This window comes from Ranitomeya variabilis, chromosome 2, assembly GCF_051348905.1.
Source record: "Ranitomeya variabilis isolate aRanVar5 chromosome 2, aRanVar5.hap1, whole genome shotgun sequence".
NCBI classification, from domain to species: Eukaryota; Metazoa; Chordata; class Amphibia; order Anura; family Dendrobatidae; genus Ranitomeya; species Ranitomeya variabilis.
In genome coordinates, this window is record NC_135233.1 from 552,180,305 (window position 1) to 552,198,362 (window position 18,058).

The 18,058-nt window shown below is 43.8% G+C and overlaps 1 protein-coding gene across 1 annotated transcript in view; it reads left to right on the forward strand.

Annotated features, from left to right (window-relative positions):
* AGRP (agouti related neuropeptide) overlaps positions 1–13,999 on the forward strand; it is a 28,878-nt gene extending 14,879 nt beyond the window's left edge. The window contains exon 4 of the mRNA XM_077292746.1: positions 13,632–13,999. Within this exon, the coding sequence (XP_077148861.1) occupies positions 13,632–13,814 (183 nt within the window). The 3' untranslated portion in view covers positions 13,815–13,999. The remainder of the gene's footprint in view (positions 1–13,631) is intronic.
* The last annotated feature ends 4,059 nt before the right edge of the window (positions 14,000–18,058 follow it).

The following is an 18,058-nucleotide window of genomic DNA, read 5'->3' on the forward strand; positions in this document are numbered from 1 at the left end:
TGCCTATTCCGAAGAGGCCTTGGACTCACATCTCTATGGATTTTATTTCTGATCTCCCTGCTTCTCAGAAAATGTCTGTCATCTGGGTGGTGTGTGACCGTTTTTCAAAGATGGTTCATTTGGTACCCTTGCCGAAGTTGCCTTCCTCATCCGAATTGGTTCCTCTGTTTTTTCAAAATGTGGTTCGCTTGCATGGTATTCCGGAAAATATCGTTTCTGACAGGGGGACCCAGTTCGTGTCTAGATTTTGGCGGGCATTCTGTGCTAGGATGGGCATTGATTTGTCTTTTTCGTCTGCGTTCCATCCTCAGACTAATGGCCAGACTGAGCGAACTAATCAGACCTTGGAGACTTATTTGAGGTGTTTTGTGTCTGCGGATCAGGATGACTGGGTTGCCTTTTTGCCGTTGGCAGAGTTTGCCCTCAATAATCGGGCTAGTTCTGACACTTTGGTTTCCCCTTTCTTTTGCAATTCGGGGTTTCACCCTCGTTTTTCTTCCGGTCAGGTGGAGTCTTTGGATTGTCCTGGAGTGGATACTATGGTGGATAGGTTGCATCGGATTTGGGGACAGGTGGTGGACAATTTGAAGTTGTCCCAGGAGAAGACTCAGCATTTTGCTAACCGCCGTCGTCGTGTTGGTCCTCGTCTTCGTGTTGGGGACTTGGTGTGGTTGTCTTCCCGCTTTGTTCCTATGAGGGTTTCTTCTCCTAAGTTTAAGCCTCGGTTCATCGGTCCTTATAGGATTTTGGAGATTCTTAACCCTGTATCCTTTCGTTTAGACCTTCCGGCATCTTTCGCTATCCATAATGTCTTCCATCGGTCGTTGTTGCGGAGGTATGAGGTGCCGGTTGTTCCTTCTACCGAGCCTCCTGCTCCTGTGCTGGTTGAGGGTGAATTGGAGTATGTTGTAGAGAAAATCTTGGACTCCCGTATTTCCAGACGGAGACTACAGTATCTGGTTAAGTGGAAGGGCTATGGTCAAGAAGATAATTCTTGGGTAACTGCTTCTGATGTTCACGCCTCTGATTTGGTTCGTGCCTTTCATAGGGCTCATCCGGATTGCCCTGGTGGTTCTTGTGAGGGTTCGGTGCCCCCTCCTTGAGGGGGGGGTACTGTTGTGAATCTGCTTTTGGGCTCCTTCTGGTGGTGGCTAGTGGTACTGGTGACTCGGGTGTGTTTTCTTTCTCAGTTCACCTGTTTTCATCAGTAGTGGGGAGTTCCTATTTAATCCTGCTCTTCAGTCATTGCCTTGCCGGCCATCAATGTAACCAGAGCCTTTCTGTTGCATGTTCCTGCTCCTAGACTACTGATCAGCTAAGTTGGACTCTTAGTCCTAAGTTTGTTTGCATTTTTGTTCCAGTTTACAGTTAAGTCATTCTCTGTAGCTGGAAGCTCTTGTGGGCTGAAATTACCACTCCGGTGTCATGAGTTGACACATGAGTTTTAAAGTAATTTCGGGATGGTATTTTAAAAGGGTTTTCAGCTGACCGTGCAGTTCCCTTTTGTATCTTTCTACTATCTAGTAAGCGGACCTCGCTTTGCTGAACCTACCTTCATACTGCGTATGTCTTTTCCTCTGAACTCACCGTCAATATATGTGGGGGGCTTCTGTCTCCTTTTTGGGGGAATTTCCCTAGAGGTAAGCCAGGTCTGTTTTTTCCTCTACTAGGGTAAGTTAGTTCTCCGGCTGGCGAGAGACGTCTAGGGATAAAACGTAGGCACGCCCCCCGGCCACTATTAGTTGTGTGGTAGGTTTAGCTCACGGTCAGCTCGAGATTCCATCACCCAAGAGCTCGTTCGTTATTTATGTGTCCTGACGTTCCCCTGCCATTGGGAACCATGACAGAGAAAGCACCCGGTGCCGATGGTCTCCCAGGAGAATTTTATAAACTCAATAAAGAGGTACTGTTGCCAAAGCTCTTAGATGTCTTTAAGGAGGCACAAGAAAATAGGCTCCCTACCAGATTCTATGAATGAAGCCATAATAGGTTTAACACTAAAGTTCGGGAAAGATATGTCAAAATCTGACTCATATAGGCCAATCTGTGTGCTCCCAGTAGATAGTAAACTACTAGCTAAGGTTTTAGGCAATAGATTGATTAAAGTTATTAGAGAAGTAGCACATGAGGACCAATCTGGATTCATGCCAAATGCATCTACCGCTATAAATATGAGACGTCAATTCTTCAGGAAGATGGTACAAGGGCGGTTACGGTATGTCATTGGTGCTGCCAAAGCATTTCACAGTGTACAGTGGAGTTACCTTTGGGCAGTTTTGAAAAATATGAGCTTTGGTCCTTACAACATTGGTTTAACCCAACTGTTATAACTCTCCCCATTGCTAAAATTGGAGTGAATGGCCAACTCTTTGAGACTTTAACATTATAGAGGGGCACAAGACAAGGAAGTCCGTTGTGGCCCTTTCTCATTGCCCTGGCTATTGAAGCCTTGGCATGTCAACTCGGAGAGTCAAGACATTTTACTGGGTTTAAATGTGGAGAAATAGAGAAGTTAGTCTCTGTGCAGATGATATGCCAGTTTTTATAGATAACGTAACATCCTCAATCAGCCCAATAATGTCAATCACAATACAGTTCAGAAGGTTGTCAGGTTTAATAATTAATTGGAATGAATCTGTCCTGATGCCAGTAGATCCTCTGCCCCATTCTCCAATAGTGGAACAATCTCCGTTACAAAATGTAGACAAGTTTAAATCCTTGGGAATAAATGTTAGTACCAAGCGTAAAGAATATGGAACAATAAACGAAGACCCTTTGTTAGATAAATTTAGAACTAAGGTTAACGCTTGGTCGAAACTCCCGCTATCAGTTATAGGTAGAGGAAATCTTATCAGGATAATCATTATGCCACAATTGTTATATGTGCCACATAACGCTCCCTGTTGACTTCCTCCCCCCATATACTGTAAAGTACAAACCATGTTCAGAGAATTAATATGGTGTAAACAGCATGCTCGAAAAAAACTACAAACTCTTCAGTGTAATAAGGATGATCCATGGCTATATTTTATTGCTTCCCAATACAATACCTCCATGGATGGGAAAGTAGAGATGACATGGGCAAGTAAGGTTCTCTTATTTTACAGAATATAAAATGGGCCTCACCTCTATGTCTTAAGGAGTCTGGGATTTCTCCTGGAGGGAATCTTCTTACTCCTATATTGGCGTTTGTGTATGGGACAGAGGAAAGAAACTCATGGGTATTAAGTGATTCACCAAATACACACCACTATGGAGTAAACCCAATTTGGGTGATGTATCAGAGTTAAAGAGTTTTTCTGATTGGGAGCAAAAAGGATTTGGTCGATAGAACATTTAATTACAAACTCTGTCCTTAAAAGTTTTCAACAGTGCCAAGACGTATTTAATTTATTGCGTAACACTTTTTACCAATACCTACAAATCCAACATGCTCAACCAGGTCTGATGGATCTTAGCTTATAACATCATCCCCTAATACATACTATTTCTTCTACAGGTCATACAAAGGATTTAATTTCTACGATATATTAGTATCTCTTGTCAATTCAACTGGATAATCACCATGTGACAGTTAAAGCAAAAAGGGAGGCGGATGTAGGCCCGAAGACCCAAAGGCTCTAGCAACTATATTTAACCCCTTTCCGACATCGGGCGTAATAGTACGCCAATATCGGACTCCCTCCCTTTGATGTGGGCTCCGGCGGTGAGGCCACATCTTTCCCAGCATATGTCCGCTGTTTTGAACACCTGACATGTGCCCAGAACAGCCGCGGGTGGAAACGTGACCTGATTTAACCCGTTAAATGCCGCTGTTAAATGCTAACAGCGGAATTTAACTCGCACTTCCGGCCATCGGGGGTCACCGGTTCGTTGGCATAATAACCAGAGGTCTCCTGGAGACCTCTATGGTTGTCACTGCCGGCTTGATATGAGCATCACCCAGTGGTCGGCTCTCATAGCAAGTGAGTAATTCTACTACATAGAGGCGATCTGATCATCGCCTCTATGTAACAGAGCGGATCGCGTTGTGGCAGTTTCTAGTCTCCCATGGAGTCTATTGAAGCATGCCAAAGGTAAAAAAAATGTTTTTAAAGAAATAAAAAAATATAAAAGTTAAAATCACCCCCCTTTTACTCCATTCAAAACAAAACAATAAAAAAAATCAAACCTATGCATATTTGGTATCGCCGGGTTCAGAATGGCCCGATCTATCGATAAAAAAAGATTAACCTGATCGCTAAACCGCGTAGCGAGAAAAAAGTCAAAATGCCAGAATTACGCAATAACGAGTGATCAAAAGAACGTATCTGCACCAAAATGGTATCATTAAGAATGTCAGCTCAACGTGCAAAAAATAAGCCCTCACCCAACCCCAGATCACAAAAAATTGAGACGCTATGGGTATCGGAAAATGGCGCAATTTTTTTTTTTAACAAAGTTTGGAATTTTTTTCACCGCTCAGATAAAAAATAACCTATACTTGTTTGGTGTCTATGAACTCGTAATGATCCGGAGAATCATAACGGCAGGTCAGTTTTAGCATTTAGTGAACGTAGCAAAAAAGCCAAACAAAAAACAAGTGTGGGATTGCACTTTTTTTTGCAATTTCACCTCACTTGGAATTTTTCTCCCATTTTCTAGTACACGACACATGTTAAAACTAATGGTGTAGTTCAAAAGAGCAACTTGTCCCGCAAAAAATAAGCCCTCACATGGCCATATTGGCGGAAAAATAAAAAAGTTATGGCTCTAGGAAGAAGGAGAGCGAAAAATTAAAATGCAAAATCAAAAATACCTCTGGTCATTGAGGTGTTTTGGCAGACGCGACGCACAAAAAAACGTTCAATGTAACTTTTTTGTGTGACGTGTCCGCCATTTTCGACTGCGCATGCGCGGCCGAAACTCCGCTCCCTCCTCCCCGCTCACCACAATGGGCAGCGGATGCGTTGTAAAATTGCATCCGCTGCCCACGTTGTGCTAAATTTAGCACAACGTCCGTCGGTACGTCGGGCCGACGGTTTGCGACGGCCCCGTACCGACGGAAGTGTGAAAGTAGCCTTATTTCATGGAATGAAATGCAAATTAATTATGTAAAAATCATACAATGTGATTTTCTGTTTTTTTTTTTATTTGTAGATTCTGTCTCTCACAGTTGAAGTGTGCCTACGATAAATATTACAGACCTCTCCATTCTTTGTAGGTGGTAAAACCTGCAAAATTGGCAGTGTATCAAATACTTATTTTCCCCACTATATCTTGTCCATGCAGGAATCATTTCCCTCTTTAACTCCTGACCCCGCTGCTCCCTCCTCCCCCTGCCAGGGACTTTTGCAATGACTCATGCAGGGAAAATTGACCTCCTGTTTCTACAGAGTTTAGAACGAGTCAGCCCGTCAGTTTTTAATCACGTGATGTCATAGACCTAATGGAAAAGAGAAGAATTCACTTGGTAGAAAGGGAAAACGAGCAATTGTAAGTACACAGTGCTATATAATATGATTGCAGGTGGTCTTCTCATCCATCCTTCGAGTGGATGGCCATGAAACAAGGAGGTGGAATAAGATTCTACCGTTAAACAACTGGCTACATCAATGGTGCCATCAGCAATTTTTGGATCACGGAGTGAATTACCATTACGGTGGACTACTTGCTAGAGATGGATGCTACGATGGACTACTTGTTAGAGATGGACTGCACCTTACCGAGACTGGAAAACACTTATTTAGAAAAGATTAACCAGAGCCAGCATGGGTTTATAACTAATAAGTCATGTCAGACTTAATTTCCTTCTATGACAGAATCACTGACTGGGTGGATCAGGGAAATGCTGTAGATATAGTATATCTTGACTTCAGCAAAGCATTTGACAAAATATCTCATACTATACTTGTTGAAAAAAATTACCAAGTATAGAATGGACAAGGCAACTGTTAGGTGGATTCATAACCCAAAGGACCCAAAGAGTGGTCATAAATGGCTGTATATCCAGTTGGAAGAATGTCTGAAGTGGGGTACCACAGGGCCCTGTCCTGGGCCCTGTGTTGTTCAACATCATTATCAATGATATCGATAAAGAATTGAGGATAAACTGATAATATTTGCTAATGACACAAAGCTAGGAGGGATAGCTAATACTAGAGAAGAGAAAGAGAGAGGGTTCAAAAAGATCTAAAGAACCTGGATCTGTGGGCAGCAACTAACAGAATGGTTTTTAATAGGGAGAGATGCAAAGTCCTACATTTGAGACAGAAAAATGAAAAAAGCATACACAGAATGGGAGGAATAGGACTAAGCAAAAGCACGTGTGAAAAAGACTTGAGTGTACTAATAGATCAGAGACTGAACATGAGTCGACAGTGTGATGCAGCTGCAAAAAGGTCAACACCATTCTTGGTTGCATTAAGAGAAGCATACTGTCTAGATCACGTGAAGTAATTATCCCCCTTTACTCCTCTTTGGTCATCTGGAACACTGTGTCCAGTTCTGGGCACCTCATTTTAAAAAAGACATTGAAAATCTGGAGCAAGTACAGAGAAGAGCAATAATTTTGGTGACCAGACTGCAGAGAACGTCCTATAAGGAACTGTTAGAGCATTTTGGAATGTTTATCTTGCAAATGAGAAGACTGAGAGGAGACTTTATAGCGGACTACAAATATTTCAAGGGCTGTCACATTATAGAAGGATCATCTTTATTCTCATTTGCACAAGGAAAGACTAGAAACAATGAGATGAAACTGAATGGGAGGAGACGCAAATTAGATGTTAGAAAAAACGTTTTGACCGTGAATGTGATCACCAAGTGGAACTGGCTACCATGAGAGGTGGTGAGTTCTCCTCCAATGGAAGTCTTCAAACAGAGACTGGACAGACATCTGTCTGGGATAATTTAGTGAATCCTGCATTGAGCAGGGGGTTGGACCAGATGACCCATGAGGTCCCTTCCAACTCTACCATTCTATGAATCTATGAAGAGGATTACAATTTTGATGAGAGTGCTTCTTTAAGAACCACCTGCGGCTCTTGGGCCACTTTAATGTAACTTCTCACTTTTCAACAATGGTACTGTGTCAGATGTAACTGGACACCTCAATAGACAAGCCTACGTGATTACTTTATTGGTACAATATGTGACCTACACAGTTATGTGTAATTTTAAATTCATGAACAAAAGTGTTGGCACCCTTGAAATTGTTTGAGAAAATGAAGTATTTCTCTCAGAAAATTATTGCAATTACACATGTTTTGTTATACACGTTTATTTCCTTTGTGAGTATTGGAACAACACAAAAAAAAGAGAAAAAAAGGCAAATTGGACATAATTTCAATAGTGATGAGCGAGCGTACTAGTTTCTCGGGTTTTCCCGAGCACACTAGGGTGACCTCCGAGTATTTGTTAGTGCTCGGAGATTTAGTTTTCATCGCCTCAGCTGAATGATTTACAGCTATTAGCCAGGCTGAGTACATGTGGGGGTTGCACAGTTGCTAGGGAAACCCCACATGTAATCAAGCTGTCTAGTAGCTGTAAATCATTCAGCTGCTGGGATGGAAACTAAATCTCCGAACACTAAAAAATACTCGGACGTCACCCTAGCGTGCTCGGGAAAACCCGAGGAACGAGTACACTCGCTCATCACTAAATTTCACACAAAAACCCTCAAATGGGCCGGACAAAATTGTTGGTATCTTTCCAAAATTGTGGGTACACAGCTTTGTTTCAAGCACGAGATACTGGTTCAAACTCACCTGTGGCAAGTAACAGGTGTGGGCAATATGAAAATCACACCTAAAACCAGATAAAAAGGGAGAAGTTGACTCAATCTTTGCATTATGTTCCTGTGTGTGCCACATTAAGCATGGAGGACAGAAACAGGAGAACTGTCTGTCTGAGAACTAAAATTGTTGAACAATATCAACAATCTCAAAGTTATCAGTCCATCTCCAGAGATCTTCATGTTCCTTAAGGTACCTTCACATTAAGCGACGCTGCAGCGATAGCGACAACGATGCCGATCGCTGCAGCGTCGCTGTTTGATCGCTGAAGAGCTGTCACACAGACCGCTCTCCAGCGATCAACGATGCCGAAGTCCCCGGGTAACCAGGGTAAACATCGGGTTACTAAGCGCAGGGCCGCGCTTAGTAACCCGATGTTTTCCCTGGTTACCAGCGTAAAATGTAAAAAAAACAAACAGTACATACTTACATTCGCGTCCCCAGGCGTCCGCTTCCTTCACTGCGCTTAGTAACCCGATGTTTACCCTGGTTACCAGTGTAAAACATCTCTGGTATCGTTGCTTTTGGTGTCAAACACGACGATACACGCCGGTCTGACGACCAAATAAAGTTCTGAACTTTAATCAACGACCAGCGATATCACAGCAGGATCCTGATCGCTGCTGCGTGTCAAACTAAACAATATCGCTAGCCAGGACGCTGCAACGTCACGGATCGCTAGCGATATCGTTTAGTGTGAAGGTACCTTTAGTCCACGGTATTCAACATAATAAAGAAATGTACAACCCATGGCACTGTAGCTAATCTCCCTAGACGTGGACGGTAGAGAAAAACTGATGAGAGGTTGCAACGCAGGATAGTCCGGATGGTGGATAAGCCACCACAATCAAGTTCCAAAGAAATTCAAATGGTGAAAGCCGTGAATGCAGTCAGCCAGCACAAACAGTGATCGCAGTCAGCCTGCACAAACAGTGAATGAAGTTATAGCAGTCAGCCTGCACAAGCCGTGAATGCAGTGATCGTAGTCAGTAATTGCAGTGAACGCAACCAGCCAGCACAAACGGTGATTGCAGTTAGCCAGCACAAACTATGAGTGCAGTGAATGCAGTCAGCCAGCACTTTTTTGTGGTTTCATCTTTGAATCAGAGCAGACGCAGCCAGTATTTAGCACAGAGAACAGTCCATCTTGAACCCTGAGCTCTGGCACAGTTCTCTTAGCCTTACCACCAAAGAACAGCTGTCTTGGCCCTTCTACCCATGAAAAGCTCTCTTAGTCCTACTTTCCAGGGATTGTTCTCTTAAAAGGAATCTATCACCCCATTGGACTAACCTATCCTATTAATATGGGCACACAGGTTATAGCATACTTAAAATAGTCATACCTGTATATCTCATATCTGCCTTCTTGTTGTGCAGAAAGCATCTTTTAATCCTTTATGTTAATGCATTATTCCAGGCTCCAGGGCGTGCGGTGCCTGGAAGAAAACTCTGCCTCCGGTCTTCATTAGCGTACCTGTTGCCTCCCATCAGCGTCACAGTACCCTGTGACGGCCAGTGGTTGTCACGCGCTTCGCCCTGTAATTATGATATTCCACGTTACCTTTCCGCCGTTCTATGGGCATTGGCTTCTTGTTTCTTCTGTGCAGGTGCCGACGTCTGTGCAGAAGAAACAAGAAGACAATGCCCATAGAAGACATACCGTTATTGCTATTTTAAGTAGACCAGAACCTGTATGTCCATATTAAAAGGTTATATATAGCTATTATAGCTCCTTGCCAGTTTGTGCATTGCAGTCCGTGTTCAAACCATGTTGCACAGACATCTGCATGAGGTCTTACAATTACAAGTGGCCCTTTTGAAGTCAACCATAATGCTGATGTGGCCCTACTCCTTAGGGACAGCTCACAGCACTGCTATCCAGGGACAGTTCTCTTAGCTCTACTGCCAGGGACAGCTCTCTTAGGCCTTCTACATAGGAACAGCTCTCTTAGCCCTTTTACCCAAGAACAGCTCTCTTAGCCCTACTAGCCAGGGACAGATCTCTCAGCCCTACTACCCACGGACAGATCTCTTAGCTATTCTACCCAAGAACTGCTCTCTTAGCCCTTATACCCAGAGACAGCTCTCTTAGCCCTACTACCCAGGAACACTTCTCTTAGCCCCACTAGCTAGGGACAGATCTCTCAGCCCTACTACCCAGGGACAGAGCTATTAGGTCTTCTACCCAAGAACTGCTCTCTTAGCCCTTGTACCCAGAGACAGCGCTCTTAGACTGAAAATCATGGACAGTTCTCTTAGCCCTACTACCCAGGAACAGCTCTCTTAGCCCTTCTACCCAGGAACAGCTCTCTTAACCCCTTGACCCAGGAACTGCTCTCTCAGCCACACTAGCCAGGGACAGAGCTCTTAGCCCTACTACCCAGGAACAGCTCTTTTAGCCCTTCTATCCAGGAACAGCTCTCTTAGCCCTAAAAGCCAGGAACCACTGTCTTAGCCCTTCTACCCAGGAACAGCTCTCTTAGTCCTTTGACTCAGGAACAGCTCTCTTAGCTACACTACCATGGACAGTTCTCTTAGCCCTTATACCGAGGAACAGCTCTCTTAGCTCTACTACCAAGGGGCAGCTCTCTTAACCCTAATACCCAGGAACAGCTCTCTTAGCCCTTCAACCCAGGAACAGCTCTCTTAGCCCTTCTACCCAGGAACAGATCTCTTAGCCCTATTTGCCAGGGACAACTCTCTTACCCCTTCTACCCAGGAACAGCTCTCTTAGCCCTTCTACCCAGGAACAGCTCTCTTAGCCCTTCAACCCAGGAACAGCTCTCTTAGCCCTTCTACCCAGGAACAGCTCTCTTAGCCCTTTTACCCAGGAACAGATTTCTTAGCCCCACTAGCCAGGGACAGATCTCTTATCCCTACTACCCAGGGACAGCTCTCTTAGCCCTACTAGCCAGGAACAGCTCTCTTAGCTCTTCCACCCAAGAACTGCTCTCTTAGCACTTATACCCCGGACAGCTCTCTCAGCCCCACTACCATGGACAGCTTTCTTAGCCTTACTACACAGGGACAGGTCTCTTAGCCCTTTTAGCCAGGAACAGCTCTCTAAGCCCTACTAGCCAGGGACAGATCTCTTAGCCCTACTACTCAGACAGCTCTCTTAGCGCTACTACTTAGGGACAGTTCACAGCCCTACTATCCAGGGACAGCTCTCTTAGCCCTACTACTAGTGATGGGCAAACCCCCCGATGTTCATGATCGACAGGTTCACCTGAGCTTTTTTTTGGTAAAGTTCGAGATCCGGGCCAGACATGACATGAACTTGCGTTCGAACCCCAAACTCGGACTTTACATATATGGGATGGGGAGGGGGAGCTGTAAAAAAAGCAGAAAATTAATAATAAACATTAGAATTATACTTACCTGTCTAGCGACGCGTCCTCCAGTCCCGTTGTCTCCCGGCCGCATCTGCTTTCGGGGCCACTCATTAACTGCTGGCAGTACTCACTGCACTCGGCAGTCTTCGGCTTTTTCCGGCAGTGTTCGAGCAATGACGTCACCGCACAAACACTGCTGGAAAAGCTGAAGACTGCAGAGTGCAGTGAATACCGGCAGAAGGTAATGGGCAGCTCCGGAAGCAGATGTGGCCCGGAGACAGTGGGATGGGAGGATGCGTCGCTGGACAGGTAAGTTTAATCCTAATGTTTATTATTAATATTCAGTATTTTTTAACAACCTGATCTGGACCCGAACTGTAACGCGGGTTTCCCATTGAAACACTACATGTTCGGTACGGTCCCAAACTTTACAGTTCGGGTTCGCCCATCCCTACTTACTACCCAGGGACAGCTCTCATAGCTCTACTACCCAAGAACAGCTCTCTTAGCGCTACTACCCAGGGACAGCTGTCTTTAGCCCAACTACCCAGGAACCACTCTCTTAGCCCTTCTACCCAGGAACAGCTCTCTTAGCTCCACTAGCCAGGGACAGATCTCTTAGCCCTGCTACCCAGGGACAGCTCTCTTAGCCCTACTAGCCAGGAACAGCTCTCTTAGCCCTTCTACCAAAGAATTGCTCTTTTAGCCCTTATACCCAGGGACAGCTCTCTTAGCTCCACTACCATGGACAGCTCTACTACCCAAGAGCAGCTCTGTTAGTCCTACTATCCAGGGACAGCTCTCTTATCCCTACTACACAGGAACAGCTCTCTTAGCCCAACTATCCAGGGACAGCTCTCTTATCCCTACTACCCAGGAACAGCTCTCTTAGCCCTTCTACCCAGGGACAGCTCTCTTAGCCCTACTATACAGGAACAGCTCTCTTAGCCCTACTCTGCAGGGACAGTTCTCTTATACTTGCTACCCAGAAACAGCTCTCTTAGCCCTACTACCCAGAGACAGCTCTCTTATAGCTCCTGGCCAGTCTGTGTACAAACCATGTTGCACAGACATCTGCATGAGCCCTTACAATTACAAGTGGCCCTTTGAAGTCAACCATAATGCTGATGTGGCCCTCAGTGAAAATGAGTTTGACACCAATGGTCTAGTTGTATATATGGATGGGTGGTGTTTTTACATCCGAAAAAAATGGCATATGCCTCTATGCCTCAATGATAAAGTGACTTGAATAGTAAGTGGCTTTTATTGTGGTTTCTATAGAGTAGTTGTACCTTAAAGAACATTTATAATCTCTATATTTATGGAGGCTAATAAGTTTTAAAAAAATATATAAACACTTTTCCACATATTTCATATTCAAAATAATCTGAAGTACATACGTTTACACTTAAAATTGCTGTAAAAATACTATGTACAGCACGCTTATGTTCAGGGGTGCTTTAAAGTTTGAAATGTACTTGCGATACACACTTTTAGTGCCACAAATAAGGCATTTTTCAAATGTTATATATGTAGAACTATGGTTATATTTATGGGGACTAAAGAGTTTCCAAATATTACAGTGAGAGAGCGGTGATAGCCATTCCTTAAATATATTCACACCACTGCTATAACGAGCTTTACAGTAAAAAAAAACAAAAAAAAACAACTAAACTTAATTTTCTATTTGGTTCTAGGTTATATCAGCCTCTAACATAGATATTCGGTCTGATTTATTGTTGCGTTTAAAATCTATTCTTTGGGATTGCAAGTCTGTTAATAATTTTCACCAAACCTTCATTTAATTTGCTTCTTTAAGTCTATTTTCTACTTGTTTATTTGTATTTTTTAGTTTATTGTGGGCATTACTTATTTTCTAGAGGTTTTAGGTCGATTTATCAATTTCTATTTTTTAAAAACTTTTACACAAATGCTCTCAAGTCCTACTCTGGAGTGATTTTGGGACACCAGCAGCATGCAACATTTTTATGGTACAAGTGACTTTTTCCTCTAGACAAAAATAAAGAACCTTTTTGATCTTTGCAGAAAATTCAGGAAACACGTGCGCTATTTTGAAAAAGAAGTCTGAAAAAATGTCAATGAATACTCCAAGAAGATTGACTTAGAAAACACTAATAATGAATTGTGACTTAAGTCTTTAGGTAATGATTGTCCACCTTTCAATAGTTCAAAGTGGCACATAAATGTTAGAGTATGTGCACACAATGAGAGTTTTTTATGCATTTTTTAATTCATTCATCTAAATGGTTGAAAAACGCTGAAAAAATTTGCATGCTGCAGATCTTTAATAAACTATTTGGTGGTTTAAATCCAAGGAAAAAATAAGCAACATGTGCATGAAATTTGAGACTCACTTTTTTAGCAAAGCGTTTTTTGCCCTTTAAAATCATGCAAAAAAATTTAGCAAGTCCTAATTTTCTGCGGTTACCAACTATTTAAATGATGGTGATATGTAGATCCCCTGTACTGGTTACAAATATTTTGTGTTCCCCTCCCTCAGGCGCTGTCACTGGAAGCATCCTCCCGAGAGGAGCGTTCACCCAGGCGATGTGTCCAGCTGCTGGAGTCATGCGTCGGACACCTGCCCTGCTGCAGCCCTTGTGCAACCTGTTACTGCCGTTTCTTCAATGCAATTTGCTACTGCAGAAAAACTAGCACCAACTGTCAGCAAGGCAAAAACTAGCGCTACTTGGCTTTTTTAGAGGGCCGTAAAGATGTCTCACTATATGATGCTATGTAAGAATATCAACCTGTATATTTACATATTTTCTCTACAAGAATTTATTACTCTCTCTGATAGGATTATATGCAGTTCTCGTCTTAGTGTAATTTCTCTGTCTTAGTAGAATTAAAGGATTTATACAATGATCGGTCCTTCATTTTTAAATAAACTGAGAAAAGTGTACGAAATGGTGACAAAACTCATAATAAAACCAAATTACAAACAAATAATAAATTATTATTCAGGCACTAATTAGGCTATCACTAGTTCCAAACCGGAAACATTTTGGAGTATCTTCTTTGAACTCTGCCTTACGCTCACATGAGTGTATAACATGGCTGAGGGCTATGAGATAAAATGTCCCATAGCACTCGGCCCTAGGCTATTCTATGGGACAGCTCAGATCGGAGATTATTTTCTCATGCTGATTCGACATGAAAAAACAATCACAGCAAGCTGGGAGTGCATCTGAGGGTATGTGCACACGTCCGGATTTCTTGCAGAAATTTCCTGAAGAAAACCGGAAATTTTCTGCAAGAAATCCGCATTTTTTTTTTTTGCGGTTTTTTTCGCGGTTTTTTTTAGCATTCTGCAAGCGTAATTAGCTTGCAGAATGCTAAAGTTTTCCAAACGATCTGTAGCATCGCTTGGAAAACTGACTGACAAGTTGGTCACACTTGTCAAACATACTGTTTGACAAGTGTGACCAACTTTTTATACTATAGATGCTGCTTATGCAGCATCTATAGTAAAAGATAGAATGTTTAAAAATAATAAAAAAAATTAAAAAATGGTTATACTCACCCTCTGCAGACAGCTAATCTCCTCAGCGGCGTCCGTTCCTATAGATGCCGGTGTGGTTCAGGACCTTCGATGACGTCGCGGCTTGTGATTGGTCGCGTGAGTCACACAGGTCCTGAACCACACCATCTATAGGAATGGAAGAGAAAGCATGCACCGGAGAGGCGGGAACACTTCGGGGGCCATCAGAGGGTGAGTATATCACTATTTTTTATTTTAATTCTTTTTTTTTTTACCAATTATACGGTGCCCAGTCCGTGGAGGAGAGTCTCCTCTCCTCCACCCTGGGTACCAACCGCACATAATCTGCTTACTTCCCGCATGGTGGGCATAGCCCCGTGCGGGAAGTAAGCAGATCAATGCACTCCTAGGTGTGCGGAATCCCCGCAATTCCGCATTTTTAATGAACATGTTGCTTTTTTTTCCGCGATGCGATTTTTTCGCGGAAAAAAATGCAACATTTGCACAAAAAATGCGGAATACCCTGTAAATAATAGGAGGCATATGTAAGCGTTTTTTTCGCGTTTTTATCACGTTTTTATAGCGAAAAAAACGCGAAAAAAAACGCGAAAAATCCTGAACGTGTGCACATGGCCTGAGAATGAAAACAGGATAATTAAGATCTGGAACCTTGGATAAAGTTATCTTAGCAGTGCACACAAATCTCCAAGGGTGCCCTTTTGCATCGGTCCATTTTTATTATTTTGAAAAAAATATATATATACGGTATATATATATTCCCTAAGATACAAACGAAATGTGTCGTCTTTAACTTTAGGCCTTTAAGAAATCATTTCATCTTCAACTTAACTGTTCTCAATAACAATAATTGTGACCAGGGGTGCCCAAACTTTTACATGCCACTGTATGAGTAGCCAGGATCTGTAGTGTTTATTTAGCGCCTGGACAAGACTAGGAATTTTATGTTTATGGTTTTGGTAAATACTATTTCTCTGACACCCATGAGAGAGGGGATCCGCCCACCAAGGACAGGAAACCTATAGATAAAAAGGCGGTACCACTCTCCCGCATCAGTTGGTTTCCTGTCCTTGATGGGAGATCTACAGCTTACCGACGAGACGTCGTCGTTGGATTCCGGGGCCAATCAGTCCGACTGAGACAGCGGGGGTCCCCCTGCCTAAGCTGGTGTGGTGACCCGAAGTGCCACCGCTGGGGCTAGTGGGCCTCTAGGGTGTGCGGTGGAGGAGGCAGGGAGTTCGCAGCCACCTCCTCGGGTAAGATGTGCAGTAATCCAGGGGGGTCCCTCTGTGGCTGCGGGGAGAGTGGTGCTCTTCCTCCCGGAAATCAGCCTACAAGCTGCAAAAAAATCCGGGGGCTCCAGTGTGCAGCGTCCCACGCGCGCTATGCGCAGCGCCATCTTGAGGCCGACCGCGCAGGATTTGGCCGGGATTATGCGAGATCGGGCCATTGCGCAGCATAGCAAGGAGTCCAGTACGGCATCTGGCAAAAAGACAGATGCAGAGCATCCCCAACCGGTATTTATGGGTCCGTGAGGTGGTAAGTGATCTTCGTGAAAGTCAGTGACAGTAAGGGTATATTTGTCTCTTTTTACTTTAGGGGAAGAAAAGCTTAGGGAAAACTAAGCATAGGATTTGTGCCCTTTGTAGAGAAGACCTTCCAACTACCTGGGAGATAAGACTTTGTAACATGTGTATACAACAAACTGTATCCGAAGGGCTTCCCGGGTTTGCAGCCGACCTCAAAACCCTGATAAAAAAATCAGGTAGAAGACACCTTTAGATCCCTTAAAAGCGGAAAAACACGGAGGAAGACTAGGCACAGGTCCCCGTCTCCGGTGTCTAATACAGACAGTGATGATGCGGATTCAGATACGTCTAACTCCTCTTCTTCTTCTCCTCTGGGGGTCGCAGTTGTTTTCCCTTGGAGGACACAGATGGCCTTATTAAAGCAGTTAGAAGCAGTATGGGGTTAGTAGACTCTCACCCGAAAAGATCAGTACAAGACATAATGAGCAAAAAAAGAAGAGGGCTTTTCCCGTTAATGAGACAATATCCGCACTAATCAAAAAGGAGTGGAAAAAACCCATAAGGAAGGCATTGTTAACACCAAAGAGAAAGTACCCTTTCGAGGATGAATCCTATTCCTTCTGGAAAAAAGCCCCCAAACTACATGTTGCCATAGCTAAGGCATCAAAGAAATTCGCCCTCCCATTTGAGGACATGGGGGTCTTGAAGGACCCCATGGACAAAAAGGCGGATGCCTTTCTCAAAAGTTCCTGGGAAGCAGCTGGGGGAGGTCTAAAGCCGGCAGTTGCCGCCGCATGCACATCCCGTTCGTTAATGGTTTGGTTAGGCCAACTGGAAGGCCAGCTAAAAGGGAAAACATCCCGTGACTCCATACTAAACACCTTGCCGGTAATGAGGGGGGCGGCCGCATTTTTGGCAGATGCTTCTGCCGATTCTATTAGATTAGCTGCTAGATCGGCAGTTTTCTCTAACGCGGCTAGGCGCGCCCTCTGGCTTAAGTGCTGGCCAGGGGACTTACAGACAAAATCAAAATTATGTACCATTCCCTGTGAGGGGGAGTTCCTGTTTGGTCCCACCTTGGATGACATCCTGGAGAAGGCGGGAGATAAAAAGAAGTCCCTTCCCTCCCTGGGTTTCCCCTCTTATAGAAGGCCCTTTCGGAGCAAGAGGTTCTTCCGTAAAAAGCCGTGGAGGAACCAGGAAAAATGGGAGGATAATAAAAACAAAAATAAAGGATTCTTTTTTAATAAAAACCCCAGCGACAACAAGAAACCTTCCCAATGAAGGTTTGCCCCAGGTGGGGGGGAAGATTGTCACGCTTTCTCTCGGCCTGGGAGAAAATTACCCGCAGCCCATGGATCCTGGGCATAATAAAATCAGGGCTAAAACTGAAATTTCTAAAAAAAAACTCGCCCCTCCTTTATGATAACATCTCCAAGGTCTTCAGTGGAAGAACAATTGGCATTGGAAAACGAGGTAATTGGACTAGTGGACAAGGGAGTTCTTCTGGAAGTTCCCCCGCAAGAAAGAGGGCAAGGTTACTATTCCCCTCTGTCCCTGAGAAAAAAACCGGACGGGTCATACAGGACTATCATAAACTTGAAAAACCTAAACAAATACTTAGAGGTACAAGCGTTCAAGATGGAAACAATAAAGTCATCTATCAAAATGCTGTTTCCTCTGTGTTTCATGATAATCCTGGACCTGAAGGATGCCTACTATCACATCCCTATCCACAGAGATCACCAGAGGTTTCTCAGGATAGCAGTTCACATCAGGGGGGTATTATACCACTTCCAATTTTCAGCCCTACCCTTCGGACTAGCCATAGCCCCAAGAATATTCACAAAGCTAATCACAGAGGTAATGGCTCATCTCCGAGAACAGGACACCCTG